The sequence below is a fragment of the Ambystoma mexicanum genome, chromosome 6q (genome assembly GCF_040938575.1).
Source record: "Ambystoma mexicanum isolate Mex_15411 chromosome 6q, UKY_AmexF1_1, whole genome shotgun sequence".
NCBI lineage: Eukaryota > Metazoa > Chordata > Amphibia > Caudata > Ambystomatidae > Ambystoma > Ambystoma mexicanum.
Genome location: NC_090937.1, coordinates 1405829981 through 1405855530, shown reverse-complemented (window position 1 = coordinate 1405855530; position 25550 = coordinate 1405829981). Strand labels below are relative to the sequence as shown.

General features: G+C 42.2%; 1 protein-coding gene across 1 annotated transcript in view; it reads right to left on the bottom strand.

Annotated features, from left to right (window-relative positions):
* NOP14 (NOP14 nucleolar protein) overlaps positions 1-25550 on the bottom strand; it is a 423446-nt gene that overhangs the window by 68686 nt on the left and 329210 nt on the right. Inside the window, exon 11 of the mRNA XM_069632061.1 lies at positions 24856-24991. Coding sequence (XP_069488162.1) covers positions 24856-24991 — 136 coding nt within the window. The remainder of the gene's footprint in view (positions 1-24855; positions 24992-25550) is intronic.

Genomic DNA, 25550 nt, shown 5'->3' with positions numbered 1-25550 from the left:
TTCAGAAAATTGGTGTGATCTCGTTTTATTCTGAAACCTCTCAGTATTGCTCTAAATGTACCAGTCATAAATCAATGTCCACAGTGTCCTAGCTATTGAAGTCACCTGAGGTTGTAGGAAGTGTCTGTGTCATGATGCCTACCTCCAAGGAGCCAGGTCCGACCCAGCAACCCCAGAGGCAGGCATCTTTCCCCCCCCAGGGAAGTGCCAGCAGGCCCAAGCTGGGGCCCTTTGGACACAGTCCTGGCGCCTTAGGCGCCAGGCTCATGTTGGACCCCTGTCCCGGCGCCAGGCTCATAAAGCTAGACATGTGTTCAAGTGTTTTAATGTGCACTTACCTGATGCAGACCATGCTGCTACATCCAGGCCTCTTGCGGCCTGAATGGAACTACTTTACCTGTGGGACTACTTTCCACCTGGGTGTGGTCGGGGAAGGATACATACCTGATCGGTGGAAGGATACATGCCTGGAACTTCTTCCAAAGCTATTTAAACCACGCCCGATCAGCAACTCGCGCTTCGCGTTGTTCTGCTCCTCGCAGCTGGACGCTCGTGTCAGCTCCTGCATCTGGACTTCACCCACGCCTGTCAGCATCCTGGGTCGCCTGCAAAGGGAGAAAAGAGAGAATTGGAGAGAAAGAAGACCTTACCTGCTAAAGCTGCATCACGGGGACATCACACCGACGATCCTGAAAGGGAAGACATCATTTTAAATGCATTTCGCTTCAATCGCTGCAGCGCTGCATTTCACCCACCTTTCCTGGGCTCCTCCATCTTCAGCAGCGATCATCCGGATCCGCACCCACTTCCCAGAGCCTAGAGAGAAAAGACAAGAAAACAAGGTGAGAGAAGGAAGGGAAATAGGAAAAAATCAGTTTACTTCTAAGACTTACCTGTTGGGTCATTCCCATTTCATTTCGGGTCCTGCCGCTTCCTGGCATTCCGGACCCCGGCCCCAATGGGGAAAAAAGACATAAGCATTAGCGCTTGCTGCAATAAGACAATGAACATTATTATTAAGCTTGAACTTTTGAACTTGCAACAGAACTCTTACAGCGCCTCACCTGAATAGTCAAGCTTATTTTGAACTCCCATCAAACCTCAATCCAGTGAAGTAACTGGGTTTCAACGCGCCCCTGCATCAGAAGCAGAATGGAGAACTCATCCTTCCAGACCCTAAGGTGAGACTTCACAGGGAATCATGGAAGGGTATCGAGGAGGGTTGGAAGGGAGTGGGAGGCTTGAGCATTATTCCGTCAGTAGGTAATACTCCCTTTTCACGCACAGGGGAATATTCCTGCGAGCCAGAAAAGCCAGAGTAGAGGGGCCCTTCCTGTCCATCATCAGAGTCCTGCGCTTCACCATTGAAGAAGCATCAGCACTCGAAGCCAGACCTGCGCCTCCGTGGGAATCAGGTGAGCGTGACACTGTGTGCCATCCCAAATGGGCATTTGCTGATTTAGAGAAACTAAGAGTGTGAATTTTGGAGTGTATTTGTGTGTTACTATTATATTGCCCCTCCTGAAGGCGGCTTATTCAAACTGACTGTTAAATACATTGATAATTGTTTAATCAAGAAACCTTGAGTGTAAGGGTTTATTTGGATACTTGTCACTGTGAACCCCACTTGAGATAAGCCTGGTTGCTCAGCCACACTACCAACCTGTGTAGTACAGACTTATACCAAAGGTTGGGTTTCTATTGTCAGTAGGTTAAGGTTGTTGTAGTGCACCCAAAGGGCACTGCTCCAAATCTTACCTAACACGATGCAATGCTGAATGGTAGCTCTCTGAATTGGTAGTGCTTATCTCCCAATTTGAATCTTAGGTATTTTTTGCACGCTGGCAACACTGAAATACGACAGTATGCATCTTTCATGTGCAATGTAATTCCCTATTTTCAATAGTGGGATGACTTCCTGCAACGTTGTCATCCTGAATTTTTGGGGCTTGACATACGTGTTTGCAGGGCTCAGGTCCAGCACTGGGCGCATTTTTAGATATTTCTTTGGAACAAGGATGTACATTGAATAGTTTACCTGATTATCTTCTAGAAATGGCGCCAGTTCAATTGCTCCCTTTTGGAGCAGTATTTTGATTTTTTCTTGCAGGTTTTTGAAATGTTCCGCCGACAATTTTCTTACTCTAGGTGGATGGTGGCGAGGTGTTTTCAAAAACTCAGAATATCCCTTGGCCACTGTGCCGCGCACCCAGCAGTCTGAAGTTATTTCCTCCCATTGCTGGGCAAACAGTGTTATGCGATCCCCCGATTGTGGACGCATGGGAGGGAAAGTGAATCAGCCCATCATTTGGCGGCAGTGGTTGCTGTGCTTCTAGAGGCTGCAACCCTGCCTCTCACTTTTCCACGGCGAAACCCTTGCTGCTGGTATTGGTAGGATGATTGATCCTGGGGGCTGCAAAGGAAGAACCAGATATACCTGTGCCAGATTGGTACGATCTGCTGAAGCCTTACACATGGCAATTACTATTTGTTGAACACTCACTTTTGTATAAAGGGTTTTCTTGAAATTTGACCATGTGTTTTGATGGTCTCATGTTCTTTCTTGGTAGTTTTCAGCTGTTAATCTACAGCTTTACCAAAAAGGACTGCCTATTCATTAGGCATTTTAATGAGGGCTGCCTATGTTTCCGGCTTAAAGCTTAGAGCATTCCCTCTGCGTTAACTCCCAGAGGTGTCAGCAGAGCCTAGAACGTTCTTTAGAAGGTTCTGTAACACTTGCTTCCCCTCTGTGGCCATCCAAAGCAGGTGTGATCGTGTAGGTTCCGGCATGCAGTCTAGGTGTTTAATGATGCCATCCCACTGGGTGCTGTTCTACCCGGTGAGCAGCATAGTATTATTAGCTATTCTGGTCATGAACGCGCCAGAGGTAGTAATACGCTTGCCCAGTGTGTAGAGCTTTTACATTCCTTGCTCGTAGGTGCCTCGGAAGTGGAGAGAGGAACGCCAGCCCTCTTCCTGGTGGTAGTGACCACCAGAGAATCCGGCTTTGTGTGTCCCCTGAGTGAGGGGTTCGGATGGCGATGTCTTAAAGATATTCACCCTTGGGTTGATTGCCCTGGTGATAGGAGGGGTGGGGGGGGGGGGGTCGAAGGAGGTGGTCAGACCGTTTTCTTTTGATGGATTCAAGAAGGTGAATAGCCCAACTGGTGTTTTATTTTCTCATTGAGAATGTCCTCAACAAAATCAGTTCTCTCAGTACTCGTCTCATCTGTTTGTATTCTGAAATGGTGAGCTGCCTTCTTTAGCAACTCATTATATAGCAGCTGGTCAGCTTTGGCCGAAGTATGACCGCTGTGGTGTCATGTGGGTATCCTGGTTGGGATCATCCTGGTTGACGACCCAGATGTCCTGGTCTGCATGATCCGACTAGGTCACCCTGCGAAGCCTTCGGTGTGTGTGATGGCAGGACAATAGGTGGGTGACTGGGCACACTGAGGCTGTGTAGGACCGATTGGCCCCAGAGGTTGTTGCACAGGTTTTTGTGGAGTAGGCAACTTACTAATTAAGTTGACAAAGAATTATCTTTTTCCCATGGTTTCTGTGAATTTCGCCTGAGACCATGCCCCAGTAATTGGTGTTTCTGCAGGGGGGGCTTCACCACATCGGGTGTTGCCCTGGGGGTGTCTGTGGGGCCTACTGTAGGGAGTGAGCCCTACGGGTATCCTTCAGGCTTTCCCTTGGGTGTTTTTTTGGGAAGGAAAGATGACCGAGATGAAGAGCCTTCTTCATAACCTTCAGTGGCACCAGTTGTTTGTTTACCATGAGCCTGATGCTCCATGTGATGCTTTTCTGAAGGAGAATGTGATTTGTGACTTTTCGATGGCTGTTTTGGTGTCTCTGCCTCATCCATCGAACAGGGTTTATGCACGCCCGATGCAGTAGTGCCTTCATGAGCGCCTTGTGGTAAGCACAGAGGCGTAACCACAACGGGTTTAGTCGGCAGTGGATTGGTAGGTCGAGAGACGTCTACCGCCAGCGTGTGGCCTTCCCTCGACGAATCCATCAAGGAACGGCTATAGGTGCCTCGGCCTTTGTGATCCGATTCAAAGATTCCTGCATTGGTCTCCGACTCCGCCATCATGGCATATGCAGCCCACTGCTTTGTTCAACGCTTAAGGGTTTTTGGCCAAAAGTGCTTGCAAAATGCAAAGCAGGACTCTGAGTGATCATGGGGAAGGCAGTGGTTACACACCTTATGTGCGTCTTTCCATGGGAACGTCTTATTGCATTTAGGGAAAAATGTAAACAGTATGTTCCAAAATGAAAAGTGGACAAACCGGCAGCAAGCCAAAGGCAGCAGGGGCAGGAAATGGGGGCAGGCATTCTCTAGACAGAAAGGATCAGTTCTCCTCACTCTCCCTACTGGTAGGACGAAGCCAGGTGTAGGCCGAAGCCCGTTGTCGGTACAAACGTCTGTCTCAGTGTCCGGAATGAGGCGTTGCGATGGTTATGAACCCATAGACCGAGGGCCCTTTAAGATGAGGTAGCAATACTTCCGAGATGGATGGGGATGCAGAATTTACTCAAACATCAATAATCAAACCGACTCAGGAAGTTGGCAAAACTTGGTGCTGTTTTATTTTCAATTATCTAAAACCGGGAGTTACAACGGACATTTGCTCGATTTCTCTCAACACATATTATAAAAAACACAACTTTATAGTAATAAATGGTCATCAGTGGCGTCACACTACATGACAAACTTCAAAAACCTACTTGGGGATGTGATAGGCTTACAAGGAACATCTAAGTATACGTTCCATACTGACGGGGGAAGTGATTGGGTCTCTACTGTCAGGTGGGCAACTAAGCCCATCCAAAGTGCAAGTCATCTTCTGTGTCATACTTTTTTTATTTTTATTTTATTAAAATTGTGTTTGATGCAAGCATCTTTACAATTTGTAAAAAACACTTGTAAATCATTAAAAACTTGAGTAATACAAAAATTATAAAACACACAATACTATTTATCAAAACAAAAAGATGTAAATATCCATCATAGATAATACGACAGTTGTAAACATAAATGCAATTAGAAAAAACAAGAACACATCCATATTTCAAAATTTAATTCACAAGCGAGAGAAAAGGAAAATAGAAAGAAAAGAGAAAAAAATATATAGATATCTATCAATACAGCAAGATTAAAATCAAAAATACAATTTAAATAAAAGTAAGAATGCAAGTATCCATGAATCAACTTTTGAATCACAAATGTTTACATTTTTTCGATTTGTTTAGTAAAGAGTGAGAGTAATACAATATCATAGGAACCATATTCGAAATAAAAATTGTACAAACAAAGAGGAGTACTTTCTATTATTTAAGAGACCTGTGATCACTTTATGAGCCAAATTTATCTAATTTTGTTTGAATGCTGGATAAAAAGCATGTTAGTGCTATGAATAGGGTATTGCTGTCCTCCCACATACAAAAACACCAGAATAATTCTAATGAGAATGTAGAATTGATTATGAAATATTTGCTCAATATTGATGAGCGCAGAGATTCTAGACCATGACAATAGAGTATTAAGTGTTTCAACGTTTCAGTCTGAGTTGGAATGAGACAAAAGCGACATCCTAAATCTGAGAGGTGAATTTGGCCATCATGCCAGTACTTAGTTCGTTCCTTGGTGTTAAACAGATTAAATCTAAATCTCAAACATTTGTCTGGTTCGTTCACATGGGCAGATCTTTAGATAATGCATCCTTGGTGCCTGTGTCTAAATTTAGCATATTCAGACAACTGTACATAATGTGCCAATTGATCACTAGTGGAATCCCAACCAGTCTGCAACTATTTTTTTTTACCTTTGCCGGTCGATAAACCAGATCATACGCTCAACCATTCCCAATTCAGTTAAAGTGTCAAGCATTTGCTTTTAAAATCTAGCCATGGAGTTTGGACTATCTTTATGTATCATTTCCGCCAGATCCTCATATAAGGAATGAATTGGCGGTAGTAGGATTTTACTAAAGTTGTTAAGTCTGCACCACATTAACCGACTAGCCAACGACGATAAGCCTAATTCATGCCTAATACAAGCGTTTGGAAGACTTTTGGGTAATGCGAGAACCTTTTTGCAAATGAGTCCCTGAACCCTATTAAGCTGTTTGTCCAAATTGAGTAAACAGGTGTCAAGCCCATATAACAAAATTGACTCTACTTTAAGTAGAAATCAATTTGCGGTATTAATGAAAATGTACACAATTTGTTGAGGATGATTCTCATTTGGGCAATCAGCAGAGCTGCTTTGATATTGAGGGCATTGTACCACGTGATTAACAAGTTAGAATTGGTTAAGTTATAACCCAAGTATGTGAGACTTGATTTGGATTGAATAGGATTTCCTCCTAGAAGCCAATTATACAGATGCCCTTTTTGCCTTGTTTTTTACTGGAAAATATGCGAAAGTTGGATTTCTGTACGATTGAGAGATTATGTTGGCTACAAAATTCGGTAAAAATGTCAATTTTTGTCTGGAGACCAAAAGGCGTTCTATCAAATAAGATCATGTCATCTGCAAAAGCCATCCAATTTAGAGTTAAACCACCCAGTTTAAAAGGAAAAGATTTCTGACCAAGCCATAGTTCATCAACGTCTGCCAGATTCAGATTAAATAATACGGATGCCAGGTTGCACCCTTGTTTGACGCCTATTTCTGTAGAGATTTTTTCAGTTAAGAGCCAGCTTGGTCAATTCTGATTTTGTAATTCGTTTCCTGATGTAATAGGGCATTAATTGCTACAAGGTGAGCCGAAATTCCAAATTTAGCCATCTTTGCCCATAGAATGTTTCTGATAACGCTATCAGAAGCTGCAGCAAGATCTAAAAATGCCATATAAATGGGACCCTTGATGGACTGAGTAGAGACTGCCAAAAGATGGGCTAGGATAGTCACATTTAGTTGAGTGCCTAACTGTTTCCTAAAACCAGTTTGACAGTGTGAGAGTGTGTTCTGCATATTAATGTAAGAATTCAGGTCCAGTAGAATTAATGCGGCAAAAACTTTGGCAGCAACATCAATGAATGCAATAGGACGATAGTTAGATGGAAGGTCCATTTGACCCTTTTCATAAAGAGGAATGATGAGACGTAAGCCAGGAACTAGGAATAGTCCTGTTTGAAATACAATATCAAATCGCCTTTTAAGAGCTGAGGCCCAAAAATGTGGATCGTCCTTTAGGACACATGGGGGGAGCCCGCCTGGACCAGGCGCCCTAGAACTTTTAAGTCTAGTTAAGGCATCATAAATATCATTTATTTCCCATGGACAGTGTGGTAAAATGTCCTTGGAAAAATCTTTAGTGTTAAATTCACGAAATCTTAATGGACAAGAGTACTTAGGTCTATAATATTGCACCCAGGTATCCCCCGAGATTGAGGATTGAAGCTCAATTTGCTGTTTGCCCATTGGATTTCTGATCATCTTCCATATCTGCCTTGTGTTCTTAGTACAAATAAGATTAATAATTCTCTGATTGTATGCCAAAAAGGCTTCAATTTTAATTCTTTTAATCTCATTTTTGTATGATAGAAGAATAGCTTTTTTTCTTAGAATATGTTCTGTAGCCTTAAGGTTCAAGTTTCTTAGCTGTCGCAGTGCATAGTTTTTTTTGTTTTAGTGCACTAATCAGATGATTATAATGAAGTTGTTTCACAGCTACATGCTTCTTAGAACTTTGTGTCAGCTATGTTGCAAAGATGCTGTTGAATCATATTTAGATTCCATCTGTCAATTTGTAGAGCTGGGTCTTCACCACTGGGATTGAAGGAAGGAACCCACAGATCGCGATTCACTAAACTGTTAAGTTTTCTACAAGTGGCAGGATGCCATTGCACCGAAAGTAACTGGCTGTCAATTTAACGCTCACCTGGTATCCATGGGGACGTCACTCAGCCTGTTCTGACCTCTTACAACCTCGAACCCTTCCCTGGAGGTTATTCGACTGGAGACTGGGCCTGAAACACAGGAATGGTAGAGTTTAACTCCCTATTGTCTCTGTGTGTGTGAACCCCATCTTCCCTGGGGTACAACCCTTCCCTTTGATCCACAGCTCACCTTGTTTTCTTGGATAGTGTGCTCTCCGTCCTGCTTTCAGCGCAGGGGCGCGTTGATTGATGCAGGCTCGTTGCTGCCTAGTTACTTCACTGGCAAGAGTCCGACATCTAAGTATAATGAGTCTTTTGAACAGTTGTCTAACTTCGTTCCTTTCCTTCCTTAGATGATGGCCGGCGTCCGGGGATGGCGGCGTGCTGCTGAGATGAGTAGCGCTGAAGGTGAGTGAGAGCGCGATGCGCGATGTACCCCTTTCGTACTTGCATTGAACTGAGTTCTTTTTCTGTGTCTTTTAGGTGCCGCGACGTTTTCAGCGTGGATGCCGGTTATGAAGAACAAATGCGGTGGGTAAGCGCGGTATGCGGCGCCTCTAGATGTTTCCACGCTAACCTGGAGTTTCTTTTCCCTCTTGCAGAGGGATGAGAAGTTCCGGAGACAGAGTTCCCCCAGAGCGTCTGCGATTCAGGTAAGCGTTTGAAGCTTGTACAGTATTTAAAAATAAGCGAAGATTTGCAGAATGCTTACTAATGCCTTTTTTTCTATTCTTTTCCCTTTTCCTTAGGAAGCGGCGTGCCGGGATGGGAATGTCACCGCCGAAGATGCCCGCAGAACAGAAGGAGCGATGACTGATGCGCAGAAGCGCCGCAAGGTAAGGCTGTTCCTAACGGTGTTCTTGTTCTTGCAGGAGCTGAGCGCAGAAGAAAGATGCAGGCCTACTGGAGACCGATCCGAACACGGTGAGTGTCACGCTGCAGGTGCCGAAAACGCAAAGCATGTTTCTCAGCCTGGGTGTGGCTTAAATAGTCTCTGGGTATCCCAGGTGTCTCTGGGCAGAACCACACCCAAAAGACTAGACCACACATGCAGTTCTGGGAACCGAAATATGTGGGGGCATCCATCTTGTCCCCATAAATGCACTACAAGTCCAATCCCCAATGTTATCCTATGGGAGTGAGTGAGTCTGGTGCCACAAGCACCAAGTCTGACTCCAAGTGGGTCTTTGGAGGGATGAAGAGGCCCTTGAGGGCCATGTAGGTGATCGTGGCCTGGCTCCAGCCTGACATCTTGGAGGGTTTTCGGGCAGGAATCATGACAGCCAATTATAGGCAGAGTGAGATTCGCATCAGCTTTGTGAATATCAAAGCTTATAGCAAGCAAGCACTCCAACAGATGGTCACTGTTCCCTGCAATACCTAATTTAAGTGGATCTGCCGTCCTAGCTACTCCATTAGAAAGAATGATGTAGTCTATATAAGATTTCATCCGGCCTCTCTGCCAGGTGAAGGGATTGATTTGAATGTTATCAGCAATTATCTGGAGGTCCCAATCCTCAAAGAATTGGATCCAAGAAGAACCCTTGATCCGGGATAGAGTGTTCATGGAAAGCACACTATGTGCCATATGGAGCGACGTATTAAAGTCGCCTCCTAAAATGATTTCAAAATTAGGATTGAGTAATAAAACATTGGTTAAAATAGCATTAAGTTTGAAGATTATTTTTCCAATGGGAATCGAATTTGGATACCAATAGAGTGAACTAATTAAAAAGAATCGACGCGGATTCATGAGTAAAGTGAAGTGGATGACTAAGAATTGTGGAGAAGCTGCAAAAACATATGAGGAGCAATCAATGTCATTTTTTATCAAAACCGCTAGACCACCATAGGGTTTACCCACGGGTCCTTTTTCATCCTTGTGGGAGAATACCGTATACCCATCTGAAATGATATCCTTCACGGACATCGTTTCTTGTAACATACTGATGGAAGGCAATTCACTGAATTTAGAAGAATGGAACCATGTGTATAATAGTTTTTGAAGCCACAGCAGTTCTATGAGCTGATGGAAAAAGCAGTATATTATGATGTATTAATCGACATGTTGGCATTCGTGATTGTTTTTATCAATGGTTCCAACCAGGCCAAACCTTTGACTAGGTTAGCAACTGAATCAAGTTGCTCTTTTAAAGCAATACTGGCCTTCTGTGTATTATGATCCAGGTTTGTTAGGTGTACAGGTGAAGACTCTACCTGTGGCTGATGTTCAATAAAGGCGATAGATTCATCAATTGATGTGAACATAAACAATTTGTACCCAAGAGCGAACAAATTGGATTCATGCTCCCAAATTAGCTTAGCAATAATATGTGATTGCAATTTGCAAAGCATGCGATTATTCTTTGCACACGGAATACTAATACTTGACACTTATTGGTTACACAAACTATAGGTCTCTGACACGTGGTCATCTACAATTGGTTTGGCACCCTTGTACCTTTCTGGAATATTCCACACACTAGCAGCACACAGGCTACTTACTCCAGGGTGGGCGTGATCATGTCTCCCCTCCCAATTAGCCCAACATCTAGCATTACTCTTGCAGTCTGGCAGTCAATTAAGGCTTTGAACACGGCCTTGTAGAAAATCTCTGTGCCTGAGAATAAAAGGGAGCATCTTCTTAGTTTCGGTGTAGCTCGACCAAATGCCTATTTTGATCTGACCATGTGACTGGAGACTGAGTTTGAGCTCTTTGCTGCATTTAATACTATTAAATGATGAACTCTTGACGCCTTCAGTGTTTTTCCATTCCACCTCAAACAGAAGTTTTTTTCCCACGTTCATGTAACTACTGTATGGCAATCTGGCTCATGGTGGCCTTGTCTTCTTGGTGCTGGGCCAGCCAAGCCTTTCTTGTATTTCTCCTCCGCCATCAGTTATTTTCCAACTGCGCCACACTGAAAACCCTTTCCAATCACAGGGTTTCAAGCCTTGCTAATGTGCATTGTGGAACATACAGATTCTCTACATTCCTATGTATATACATTGGCACATCGCCACAAACTACTCACTACGTAGCCAGACTTAAGATCACTTTCTCTACTTGCTTTACTGCATCTGTACAAGTGTAAACTGATTTTGCATTTTCTTCATTATTTCTGTAGCATGAGCATCTTCACCTTTAACACCTCCTCTTCAGATCTTATAGAATGTTTATGTTGTTTTGCCTCGTGTATCATTTCTGGGTGTGTCAGCTCTGCTCCACATGAAGTCACCAATCTTCTTTCTCATTCATACTCACACTTCTTCCGGGACTTTGTCCAGCAGGCCACCATATCTTCGCGAATGCATATAGGGTTTTCTCAATGGATACTTTATTTCAAGAATTCTTTCTCACTGGTACTGCATGTGTTGCAATTTCCGGCTCCCAACATATAGGCAACATGGGGGTGGAGCTTTTAGTGGGGATACTCGACTACTTCTCTACAGTTACGAAGGACAGCCATTGAGAAGGTGTGCTGATCGGTAACCGGCAGTTGAAATTAAAATGGAATAAACCCAAAAGTCGCTTTCGATACAGGACTCCAAAGTAAGTCGTTTATCCACGATGGTGGAAAAAAATTATTTGAGAGACCTCGACATGTGGAGGATCATGGTTACAGGGTACGTCACACTAGGGATAGTATTGCAAACAAGTTCTGTCGATGACCCTTTTCGAACTCTGAAGAACTTCATGTGCAATACTCTGCAGTTTTCACTAGATGTCGTCCTATGCAAAGCATGTGATTCTAAGCAGATACACAAGCCTCAGAAATATATATGTCACCCATTAAATTAAGATGACAAATCAATATGACAAAATGTCACTTAATGCCCACTTCAGTGCATATAGGGATGTGTATCGTACTTGTATTCTTTGTTAGTAGTGCCATTATTGTTGAGATGACATCCTTTTGAATCAATTACAATTTCAGGATGAGGTAAACTGACAAGATTAAGAGTTGTGTTTTGTATTTACTGTTCAGTATTAGCACTGTTGGCATCTCGCATGTAGTTGACTAACTGAGCATTTAACGAACAAAAACAATATTGAGATATATATTGCATATTGCCAGTCAACCCAAAAATATCTAGAGATGATTTTTGGTCCATGTCATCCAGCCCTACTGTATTTGTGTCCATTCATGCAGCTAACCTTCACATATTACAGACCAACATCTCAATACTATCTTACTTCACTGGTGCACACAAATTCTGTAGTGTTGCTTATTTTATATTGTGGATACAAATAAGGTGTAAAAATTCAAGTTGCGACTACTAGCCAGCCATAAAATGTCCCTCACCAGCTCAAATCTATACATAGACACAGAATTTGCCAAGAATTAAATATCACTAGCCTATGGATCGTAGCAAGTGCAAATTTTGCACCCTGCAAATAATGTCTGGTGACATTAAAAATATCAGTACAAAATTTTGACTCAACTAGGTGTTTGCTAATCAAGAAAACTTTAATTAGCAAACTCTGCTAATCAATTTTTGAAAACTAATGTATGCTTTGCTGGCCACTGCAGATGCCCAGCAACAGACACTCCGTCATGATTGTGGACTGTGTCCAGATAGACCCTGGCCCCACATATGGCCACACACACAGATAGATTGTCACTTTGCCTGTGAAAGCAGGTGCTTTACCTGGTAAAGTGTTTGCCATATAGGGAAAATCTGGCCGCTCCAGGTCTTGAAGAAGGTTGAAATGAAAGATGGGCAAAACAGGCGAAAATCTTGTGGATTGTTATTTTAGAGTATAGGGTACTCTGAATCGCATTAAAAAGCAAAAACTGCACAAGACTTTGAAACATAAAACACCACAAAAGTATTTGCCGACACCAGCCCATCCTGGACATACCATGCAAGTAACTACCAAGTTAACAAGTGCCAAGGACGAGTATACTCGTCCTTTTTACATAGACTTCAATAATAGCCTGGCACTTAAGAGGTTGAACAACAAAAGTTAAAGACACAGTGTCTCTACCACACTTCAGAGAAAGTGGTGTGTGCATGGAAAAATAAAGAAATAACTTTACTCATACAATGCTAGGCTGAAGGGCTGATCCATGCCCCCCAAGACAGATGAGGTTAGCAAGTTCAGCGGAGTAAAAAAGCTTTACTTATCCTCCAAAAACAGGAAAAGATCAAAACAAAAAGGAGAGAAAGCTGCAAGAAGAAGAATCTTTCCTAAGTAGTAGAACTACTGAACTGCCCTGGCTCCCCACAAACCCCATCGCCAGCCCCCTACCACACACAATACAAACCCCCCAAACACATGCACCTGCTGTTTAAGGGCATGTTTAGTGCAGTGCACTGAAAGTGCAAGTTTCAACTTCTTCCTACGCTTTTTTTAAAAAACGAACCGTTCTGGAAAGTAATGTTCAGCAGAATTGTATTTAAAATATTTAGGTGCTTGTAATTAGCCAGAGTTTTAAAAGTGCATTCATATATTTAACAGGAAAAAGTCTGTAAGAAGGTAAGAGTTTCCAAAGTTTGAGGGAAGCTGTATGGGGAACAATCGTTGGGCTGGCAAGGATGGACGATCCCACAGAGGAAATGTAGATCCTGGTTCGACAAGCTGAGTATGAAAAAAAGCTTGCACACTGGTATGAAGAATTCAGATGCAGTGTGAGCCGTTGTTAGGGTGGAGTTCCAAAAGGGACTGCAGGTGAAGCCTAGGAACAAAGAAGATTAAAGCGGTTACAGATGAACGTCTGAAGACTTCCCAAGATGCAGACCAGCCTAATTAAGGAGGAAACCGTGGAGTTGTAGGCGCAGGATTCAGATATGATGTTCAAATGGATTTTAGAATCTGGCCTGGTGGAAAGATTTTAGTAAGCCACCCTAGTAATTAACAGGGAGCTCGGAGAGGTTAGTCAAAACCCAATAAAGGTAGAGTGCAGAGCGGTAATGGCTTGGTTTCAGGAGAGTATGAGTGGGGTCAGGGGCCCTCTTTGAGTCCACACAATATTTCAGTTTAGTTATAAAAATAGTTCTTTATTTTAGGCCTTATGAACACACTGGAAAATGAATTTAACCGGTAGCTTTATCACACAACACACTATAATTCAAATATATACAATCCCCATAGATTCAAATATACATCAAATAACAATCAAGCAACACAGATAATTTAGATGCAGTAAATGATAACTAATCATGTGAGCAATATCCTAGCTTTACAAGTCAGAACCCTAAAATGAATGGGTCTTAAGTCACAGGAACCAACAGAATGAGTCACCAGTATGAGTTCTCCGTAGGAAAGATTGAATTGGCTTGTGGTGGTGATTAGTTTCAAAGTAAAACAATTTACTAAAGGAAATGCAGGTTTTCTGCCTGGAGCCCAGGAGTTGCAGGTGCAAGGATTCTTCCTGTAGGTTGGTAATACAAGATGCAACCCCTGTCGGTGAAGGAATGCAGACACTTCACTGGATGGAGGAAAGCAAGTTTCAGCAACGACCATCACCGTTTGCAGGTGACAACAGGCGTCCATCCCTTCGCAGTCAAACCAGCTGCTCCAGGACAGGTTCCCTTGAAGGTAGGATTTTGGAATTCGGGGAGAAAGCGGCTTGTGGCACAAGCTGATGACCACATTTTCAGTCTTCAATTTGTAACAGCAATGGATCTGGCGAGGTAGCACACAAGAGAGCTGCTCAGACCACTCGGCAGTCCACTTCCAAAGTTTCTGAAGGGGTGGATCCTCCAGAAGGTGTTGAGAGTAGTTGGTCCCACTAGTCCAAGAGCTGAAGCACTGCTTAGGGTCCTCAGAGATCATGCAGAGGAGCAGGGATTCACTGGGCCAGACATAGGAAGGGATTCGGGGCCAGTTCAGGAATCTTATTTGAACCTTCAGTAGGGTGCCTTTCTACGAGGGATTCTTTGTTCCAACTTAGATCTGAAGAACACTGCAGTGGTCCTCCTTTTATCCAAGCTTCGATCTGGAAGAAACTCCAAGTCCACAAATGGTAAGGATCTGCACCATTCAAACAGCCAGTAGTTTTTTTTATTTTTTAATTTTTTATTTGTTTTTAGTGCTTATGCACCTTTACAAATAATTCTCAGTTTCATAACAAAAATACAACTTTAAATGACATTACATTTAAAACCATGTAACAAATAACATTTCTTGTGAAGAATAGAAAAATGTCTTCTACTTCATTCAAATAGTAAAATGAATAACAAAAGAGTGTTAATCATAATCAAAAGAATAAAATATAAAACATTAACATACATTTTAAGAAAAGGACATTGTGAGTACACAAAAACAGGAAAAAAACATTCACAAATAGTGCATTCCTCAGATTAAACTTTGAGTACTAATTAAATATGACTAACATGCCATGACTTAAATTATGGTATTACTCCTGCCCTATTTGCATCTAGTTCTGATTCAATATGACATAGAAAGCGGACAGTGGCTAGAATTATGGCATTATTCCTGCCCCACATGCATCTAAGCCAGATAATTTTTCTGGCTGATGCTGTGTTTGCATATTTTAAAAGATATTAAGAATGCAATCTAATTTGCTCAAAATATGAGTAGAAAAGAAAGATGTTTTAAGGTTTCCACAGTGTCAGTGCAGCAACAGAATCGACATGTAGTGTCGCTAAAAGACTCTGCGTTAGACTACCAGTGCTTAATCCGCATTTTTGTGTGAAATAAATTTGTTGCGAAACCTCATGTATGTGTTAAGTGACTTATTACAAGGAAATAGGGTCAAATATAGAAGACGGCGATATTCGATATGCCTACATTTTGCATATTCAGAAAAGGAGGTATAGAAGGAAGTTAGATCAGAAGTGGCAGCCCAATCGTTCAAGAAATGCCTTTTTTTTTGCAAGGCCTGGCTGCCATTTGAGGTCCTCAGGCTGCATGTTAATTTGTTCTAAAAGTTTTAACATGTGTTATTGAAACTGAGCAATTGACACAGGCTGGGAATTAGCCAACATTTTTGAAAAATCCTCATAAAAAGGAGTTCGGAGGAGGAAATTACATTTTAGTAAAGTTTGAGCAGTCTCCAGTTAAAGCGAGAGGCCAAAGAATTAAGCCCAAGTTCATGCTTCATTATAGCATTTGGAAGATATTTGGGCAGTCCAAGCGTGTATTTTCAAATTTTACTTTGGAGCTTATTTAGATAGATGTCAATTTCCACAAGGCATAAATCTAATCCATAAAGGATGACTGCTTCTAGTTTCTTACAGAATAATTAAATTAGTGGTACCAAAGATACAGATAGATTATTTTGGGTGCAGTACAGAAGAAAACTTTCAGGTTTATTTGGAAGACCCGATGGAGTGCGATCAAAAAGAAGGACATCGTCCGCGTAAGCAAGCCAGGAAATATTTGAGGCACCCAAGCAGGCCGCAAATGATTTTGAAGAGTCCCAGATACTATTGATGTCGGCAAGGTACAAATTAAACAGTACTGCTGCAAGGTTGCACCCTTGCTTGACACCGATCGCAGTGGGAATTGCATCGTCAGCAGGCCTTCATGAGTAATTTGCACTTTAAAGTTGGTATTATGGTGAAGAAGAGCAATGAGGGCTACTAAATGTGGCGGAAATATATAGACAAAAATTTTCCACCAAAGCACACCTCTCACCTCAATGGCTGACGAAACATCTAAAGAAGCAATAAACACAGGACCATTAGCAGAGTGAAATAAGGTGAGCTAGAATGCTTGCATTCAGTTCCGTTGCCATAGATTTTCTGAAACCCACTTGGGGTCATTCAAAGGACCTTTTTTGTGTAGTGGAATAATAATAGAAGTTAGCCATGAAGTAGGAATGATTTTGGAACGAAAGATGCAATGAAATAGTTCCAAAAAGATTTTTGCCCAGAACAGTGGATCATCTTTAATTACACAAGGGGGAAGCCCATCTGGTCTTGTGCATTTTGAAGGTTTTAATTTATGAATTGCGTGGACAATGTCTGTATACGACCAAGGACACAGATCGGGAAAACAGCCAGTAATTGTCCAATCAAGGGCAACTACTGGTTTCATTTCCATCCCAGAAGCAGACTTGGGCTGTGACTCCCAGGCCTCCTCCAGGGCAACAAAGTCCCTGCAAAAGCCGCAGCTTTCCCAGGCAAATGCATGACCTTATACAGAATTTTCTGACCCGAGCGGGCAGGAATAAGGCCAAGCTTCAATATGGCCAAAGAACAAATGAAAATCTCATGGCACACACATTTTAGTTACACGTGAATGTGCACACCACAAATAATGCAAAATCAGTAAAAATACAACTGCAGTCACCAGCTTGTCTTTAGGCACTGTAAGGACAGTTTTTCTGAAGTCTAAGGACTTAGCAAACTATTCAACTGAGACAGTACAAGAGTACACTCTTAGTATAAGGCTGTACCACCTGGGTATATGGTAGCATAGACAGCAGCCAGGCTTATTTTAGGAGGGAGTGAGGGCTGTAGGAAGGTACACATTTAATTTTTTAAACATTTAATTTAATGTGATAGTTTTATAAACAAAAACTTTACATATAACTGAACAATTTAAACAATTAAGAGCATATCTAAAACATCAGATTAATCATCAAAATTTCTAGCAAACTCATACAATACAGCATATTATTCTAATATAGAGTAAGCAACCAGATCATTATCCTCAGATAAACACAAATGTACATAAAATAAACAAACAATGATAAGAATATACAAAATATCCATCAATCATATATTCTGAACTCAAAATGCTCATAAGATCTTTCACTTACAAGTGGAAAGCTGGGTTCCACCCGCAGCCGTAAGGATTAGTAAACGTCAAGCTCAAGTGATCCCTTCATCAACCTTTGTTAAATGGGGAGATTGGAGTCCATCAGTCTTCTCTTGACCATCTACCACACTCTATATAACGCCAGATGGAGACTTGCATTTAATGTATTTATATACATGTACCAGAACTTGTCTTCCTTGATGTAGTCCAGGTTATGAACATAGCTACTGTAATGCTTAATATAGAATAAACTCAACCTGGGGCACAACATAAGAACATGTCTAGCTGTTTCAGGTTCTGCTTTGTTCTTACAAATCCGGCAGAAGCACTCAATTTTAGGTATAGCTCGTTCAGGGCCGATCACTGTTAACACTGGCAGATGGTTAATGCGCATAAGCATTATAAAACACCTTAAATTATTTTATGGACATACATTTAGGTACCCTTGAGCCCTTTTACATGTTAAAGTATATGTGATATGAATCCATAACTACTTAGGCTTTCTAGATGTACAAAGTTGTTTTGCCAGTCCCATAACTTTATTCGCTCTCCCAAAAGGTATTTCAGATGTTCTGAGCTGTCGTCCCAATTAGGAATCCATCCTATAGTCTTGAATAGTGAGGTCATTTCTACCAAGAACTTTGTTTGTTCATACTCGTATCCTCTTTCACAGACACCAATAAAATATTGGAAGTATTTGTATATATTTTAATGTTCCACTCTCTTTAAGACTAAGGATTTCAGGGAAGACAAGCCCAACTCCAATCTCAGAATTGACATCGGTATACCTTGCGGGAGACCCAGAAGCTTTCGCCAGAACTTGCCCTCAATAATCTGGAGCCAATCCAGATTGTTATTAATCAAGGCCTCCAGACCATACATCAACATTGGGACCATATAATTGACGGGCTGCCCAGATAGAGTAACCACTCTTATTTGCGGGGAAACGGACCAATCATAGCAGTAAGTTGTGCCGCTTTTATTCAGCGATTTTGCACGCAAGAGTGAAAATTTCAGTTTGAGTCAAATTCAAATCCCAGGTATTTATACGAGTGGGTGTATTGAATTTCCACACATCTGACATTCATTTTAGGGCGGCTAACCTTGCCATGGCTGTAAAGAATCAGTTCTGTTTTAGTATGGTATATTACCAATTCATTTAATTCCGCATATTCCCAGAGCTTCTCAGCCGATCGCAGTACTCCGCTAAATGTGTGGTCAAAAATGACCACATCATCTGCATAGGCCATTACTATGCAATGCTGAGTTCCAAGTTTTGTGGGGGCAATTATGTACATCACAAATGTACTCAGGAATGTCAGACACAAACAGGTTATAAAGTGTTGGTGCAGTCACACATCCCTGCTTCACCCACTCCCACCCCCCCAAGTTGTTTTATTGCTCTGGTGGTGGTTCCGCTTCCGTCCAGCCTCAACTGTACTGTAGTGTTTCGTAGCCCCTCAGGCACCACATTCCATTCAGCTTCCTACACAATTTATCCCTATTAACGGTGTCAAAGGCTGCCTTAAAGTCGATATATAATGCATATAATGGGGGATTATTGGGCGACAAGGCTTTGACTCCGAGATTGTTCATAATTAACAGATTATGGGAGGTCGAGTATCCGGCTCTGAAAACGCTTTCAAATCTGTCCAGAACACCCGAATCGTCGACCCAGATCTGTAGCCTCTGTAGAAGTAAATAGGCAAATATTTACCTGAGCAGTCCAACATTGATAGTAGATGATAATTTCCTGGATCGGATCTATTCCCTTTTTTAAAGACTGGTTCAAAGAACCTGTAGCATACTGAGGATTCAATAGAAACACATAACCAGAAGTATTATATAAAATAAAGGTTTATTATAAATACAAGAAAGCCAAGTTAAGTCTTGGGGCAAGTACTGGTCATAGAGTCAAACACACTATCAAAACAAAACACAATGCTTGAAGGTACACAGACCAAAGCATACACCTTCAGAATACCAAACAGTAATTCTAGGGAAGTCAGACCATATACACATTTAGTATAGACCACACCTATTCATGGGGAGTAAAACCATATGTTACTTTCTGATTTTTTTTCAGTAATACAAGACCTGTCAATTATGCAGTGACACTTCAAGAAATCACGCAGCAAACCAAAATGCAGGTATACTTTTCTGAACAGTGGAACACTTGTTCAAGGAACAGTAGAAACCTCTAACCACATTCAGGATAATGCAGTTATACTAGGTGAATAAGGCACGTTGGTGTAATATACAACTAGAGATGATTTTCAGCTCCGTGGAACACATACTACGGTAAGCAAGAACTCTTTACACTAATTTAGGATTGCACCAGGCAGACCAAGGTAGGCTACACCTACAGAACACTTTAAGAGAATGGCACTCATCTATTCTAGGCAGGTAAACCCTAATGTTGTAATCTACTATTACAGTTGCTTTTCAGGTCAGTGGAACACAGACCAAGGTAAGCAATAACCTATTAACTTATTTTAGGATGGCACACAGCTAACTCAATGTAGGTAAAACCCATATACTTTTAAAAAAGGAGCTACCAGCAACTTAAAGGTAAGTATACCCTAAGGCAGACTTATTCTAGACAGTCTAACAGCAAGTCATGGGAAGCAAAACCCAATTGGGGCACTCATTTATATCCTAACAGGAATAGTAAAGTGAAGCCAACAGCATTACTTTTGGGGAAGAAGCACAACCAATTCACAGTTGAGTAAAATATCCTTACATATACTTTTCAGAATGGCAACACATTCAAGGTAAGTTAGAACTTTTGTAACTGCTCACTTTCAGAGGGACAGTTACTTGTGACTTTCACAAGTAGGTACTTTCAAACCCTTGTTATACTTTAAGACAGAATCCCTTACTTATCCAGTCCTTCCCTAGTCTATTGCACAAGTATACTCAGAGGCAGAAGAGGGACCCTAGTGGTCTAGGCGCCAGCTGTAGGCAGGGCGAGATGGGGTTCTGTTGCAGACAAAAGTCAGAGTTCCTGTGGAAGACTGTTCAAACAAGTAAGTAATTCACTTTAAAGTTAAGGTCCGGGGAATTCTGAGAAGACACCCTAGGAGGATTCCAGCAGTGGGCCTGGGTGAACTGGATGTGAGAACTTCCAATCACAAGAAACACCCCAAAGCTTTACAGAAATCACGCAGGCTTAAGTTAAGTACCCCAGCCAACACAGTACCTCAGCACAGAAGAAGAGTTGCAGCGGGGGAGACTTCAGGCTCTGGAGCCAAAAATCTGGTCGATGGACTCCCTTGTCATGAAGACGGAAGACAGGACTTTGTAAGGGATTTTGCAGCAAGGATCAAGGGGAAGACACCAGGCAAGAGTTTATTCGTGGCTGGATGCAGCTCTGTTTGGACGCCCTTTTCAGGAGTCAGAAGACTGAATATTGTGACTGAATACTCGTCGTTTGTAAGGACCAGCACTCTGTTAAGGGGACGTTTCAGACTCTATTCACATCTCTGGAGGTCCAGCAGGATGCCACCAAAGTTTCAGCTAGATTCTGAATTCGGAAGATCATGCACCGCACGATGGCTCGAGGTCCCAGGGTATTGGGGTATTGCAGTCCAGCAAGGTCGCATGACGTCCGATGGCTCAAGATGCAGGTCCTCATGAGTCTAGTTGATCTCACCAGGCTCGGGGTCAGGGTTGTCATTTTCAGAGTCCCCACGTCGCTTGGAAGGAAAGGCAACAGCAGGCACTCCATTATCGCGGAAACGGCCTCAGCTGCGTTTTCTTCATCTTTCTCTTCGGATTCAGGTTCAGTGGTTGACTACCTCTTCGGCGTCCAGGATCAGACTTATGCAGGAACCCAGCCAAACAAACAGACGTGCAACATTCAAACCTAGTGGGGTGGCAGTCCTTTCAGGACAGCCAGCCTCCCAGTTTGAACTTGATTCTTGCAGGCAGGCTAGAAAACAGAGGGCTGGATGCCTCCCTCGCTTCCTGCCTTAACAGACACTCTGGAGCCTAGGCGGGCTTGACCAAGGTCTCCCACAAAAATAGAAATCACACAAAGGACTTTCCCACCCTGGAGGGCAGTGGAAGATCCAAGAAAGTACAAGGGACGCTAAAATGGGCACCCATCGGTGCCTTTAACACGGCCGTGGAAACAGCCCACAGAAAAGGTTCACCGAATTTGTAAAAAGGTTCACTGCTACCAGCTATTTTACGGTGAGCTTGTCCCTGTAACAGAATTGTTACAGTGCTAGTGAGAAAGAGGATACCAAGTATCTCCCCAGCACTCCATATATGTGGGGTGTGCTGGTTTCACTTAAAATGTAGAAGGGATAGAAATATCCTTTTTATCCTTGGTAACTGTAGTTCTGACAAAGTTAGCCAGAGAATTTAAAAGGGGTTCCCTAAGGGCAAACCAGTAACTATAAAAGGGAATATACCAAAAGTTGTCCAAGAGGATAAAATCAAAAGGACACTACGGAGAGTCTTAAAATGACACCCATAAAAAGAGTTAAAGGATCTGTGAGTGTGGAAAAACATTCCCACTCACTGAGGTATAGGGAAAATGAATCTACCAGTCCGGCAAAAAGATCTGGGGTTCTCACAAGTGAGGTAGATTTAGCATTAAGGTTAACATCTTACCCAGCAGGCACATAAAAGCAACCAAATATCCTTGGGGTAAAAAGCTAGGGTGATATCAAAATTATCCCATTGCACTGCTAGGAGCTGCGTGCAATTGTACAAATACAAAAATTCAAAAGGGAAACAGTTTCCCAGTACTGATAGTTTCCCCATGACAAGTGAGCAAAAAGGCAAAGGAAGTGGAGCCGAAGTCTTTACTTCCCTTCAAAAAGTCAGGACAGGACCAAAAACAGAAAAATAATGGGGTGCCATAGGAAACTATGGAGGGAAAGTTGCAAAAAGAAAATCTTTCCCAACATATGGTTTTAGTTTTGGTCATGATTCCCATTGCTGCGGTAAAGTGTGCAGGCAGAGCCCCTAGAGACAGCTGGTTCATGAAAATACACTGAACAACATTGGATGACCCCTTCCAAAGGCACCAACAAAAGTGCTGGGTTTCACAGAAGCAGCAGAAGCCAAAGAGCCCAATAGTGACCACTTAAAGCAAGTCACAGGATACTACAGTGATGGCCAAGGGCTTCAGGAATGGAGGCAGGTGAATCCCAGAAGGAGGGGCAGCGGTAGATTTACTGGCTGGGATATCAGTTGAAGGAGAAAGAACTTTTGAAGAGCAGCAAAAATGCAACTGCTACCAACAGCCTGTGGGGACTTTAAATTCTGTTCCGGTGAGTATCACCTATATATTTGTATTTGTTTTATTTGTAACTCGCACCGTCAGGCCCGGAGGCATCAGTACGCAACTTTAGACATGGTTACATAGTGAAAATACATATACTCAAACTTTATATACAGTGCAAAGTATTTAGAATATACAGCAAAATACATTATTTACAGAATAAAGATTGGAGCAGGCACTTGCTGGGATAGGACTCCTAGGTACATAAGAAATCCAGGTTTCAAGGCTGATTGAAGAGCCTTGAAAGGCTCATGCAAGGCTGCCGCACCAGAAGATACAGCTGTCCTTGCCGGACCAAGAAGAGCGCCAGACACAGAATTCCCTTGGATCAAAGAGGAGAAGTACTCTGCCTCATCAGTGAGCAGCACAGCAAAGAGCCTCCAACTAAGTCTTCAGCTACACAGACCATTGCTCCAGACCTAAACATAAGGCGGAGGGCTACCCCAGTGATTCAATTGCCATCCTTACACCATTTAAAGGTTTGGCAGCAATCCAATAGGTTTTGGCCCACTACCAAACATAACTTTTGCAGGCATACACAAAGACAAGGATGTGAACTGAGGTGTCTGGGAGACCCTCAATCCGTAATAACTGGATGTCGTTCACATAAGGGAGCCTTTGTTGCCCTTGGGAAGTACTCACAAAACTGCCCAAATGGTGGTTCCCACAATAAAACTAAACAAGGCCAAATGACCAAATGCCTTGGTAGTCCCTTTGGTGTGCTCAGGGAGGTAAGTGGTTATGATATACAGTGATAAAAACGAATTAGGAATAACGAGCACGTTTTTAAACGACCCTAAAATAATGAAAAGAACTAAAAATGTATATGGGGTGGGATAAGGGAATAAAACGGGTCGGGAGGGTGTTAGGGTGGGGTTATGGACCTAGGGAAACGGGGCCTTGGGAGGGTGACCACCCCCCCCCAAATTAAAAAATGTATCTGCATTTTTTGCTATTCCCATTTTCGTTGTAATCACATGGAACCAGTGGTTACAAACACAGTAAAACGGCTGCAAAGTGACGCAGACAGAAATAAACTACAAAGTTGCCACTAACCCATAACTGCAACCCACTTTGGGACATAACACTATTCTGCGACATCCAGTGAATGAGTGGTCCAGTTATAAACCCACCCCATGGCTGGGAGTGACCAACTCAGCCCTACAATCAACATCCATACACTAATCAACATCGGTAAATCAACTAGTCCTAATTCTACAAGCTTTTTCTTCTCCAACTTTCAGATGTTCATTATACCCTCTATGTTTGATCCGTTGTGTCTTTTCATAACTATGGATTAACCACCAGGGTACCATTTGTAGGAAAAATGGGTTCAGCAAATAGTCAAAAAGCAAATATAGTAAACGTGCCTAGGTCAGAGAACTTAAACAAAAACGCCATGTTGCCCTTTTTTCAGGAAGCAAGTGGCTACTAATGTGAATAAAACTCTACACCACATTGCAATCAATATAAAAGTACACAGCTGCCATCAGCCTATGACCAACACTTTCGGGGGAGGAGGACTGACCCCGGGACAAAATGGGGAATTTTAAAGTACACAAACCGTGGTTGCCATGAGGACTACTTAGGGCAGTGCATCCAAAATGATTGCAGTACTGAGTCTTTTTTTATTTAAAAAAAAAATAGAACACAAAAAGGCCAGCAAAATGCATAAAGGATTTACATGAGTTAGCAAAAAGAAAACCAAAAAAAGGATATGACCCAACACTGACAATGAATGCCAACTTACAGAACACCTCATTGTCAATCGTTCTACCAGTTGGAATTCGGTTTCCTTAAATACAGCTCACATATATGGCTAGCTCAGTAATTAACAATGGTTAATGTTGGAGTACAAAATACCATTACAATATCCTGGCAAAGAATCGAATTTTAAACTACACAGTATTCTGCTTCTCACCATATCTAGCGAAGGAAATTTTGAATGACCTTTTGCTTCTAAGATTTCTTCCATTTCATGAGCTGCATCTCGGAAGACACCTCTGAGACTTTCGCTAGCAGCATCAGGAAATAGCTGACAGAGATCATACAAGTGACTTTAGAAGAAGAAAAAAAAAACAGATGCAGGTCAGTGTCAACCAAAGTACAAACATGAATTAACATCCACTTGTTAATTTAATACGACAACATAAGATAGGTCTTTATATAGCCTTATAGACCGAGGGAAGAGTTATTATGATGGTATAATGACCCTGCATCCAGGTTATGGCCCGAGGTGAAGACAAGGGCCATAGTTGGGGGTGGGTCATGTGAGGGAGGCATGGTATCACAAGTAGACACTGACCAGAGCTGCAAGTTTCAAAACCTTTATTTATTGTTTAAAAGGGGTTGGAAAACTACCATCTTGCCCTATAAGAATACCATTTGTAGGAAAAATGGGTTCAGCAAAAAGTACTATACTAATAAATCTAAAGCCTGCACTCGTTATAATACAATCAATGTGTAAAGAGAATGTTTAATGCAAAAAGGAGTGTTCCAAAGAAATGTCAGCATGGCGGAGTAAACTCCCTTTCCCACATTTTGTAGCACGGGGTAATGCGGCATATTTGGACCCTACGGACCACTCTGGCTTCAGATACAAGGATGCAGTTCGTT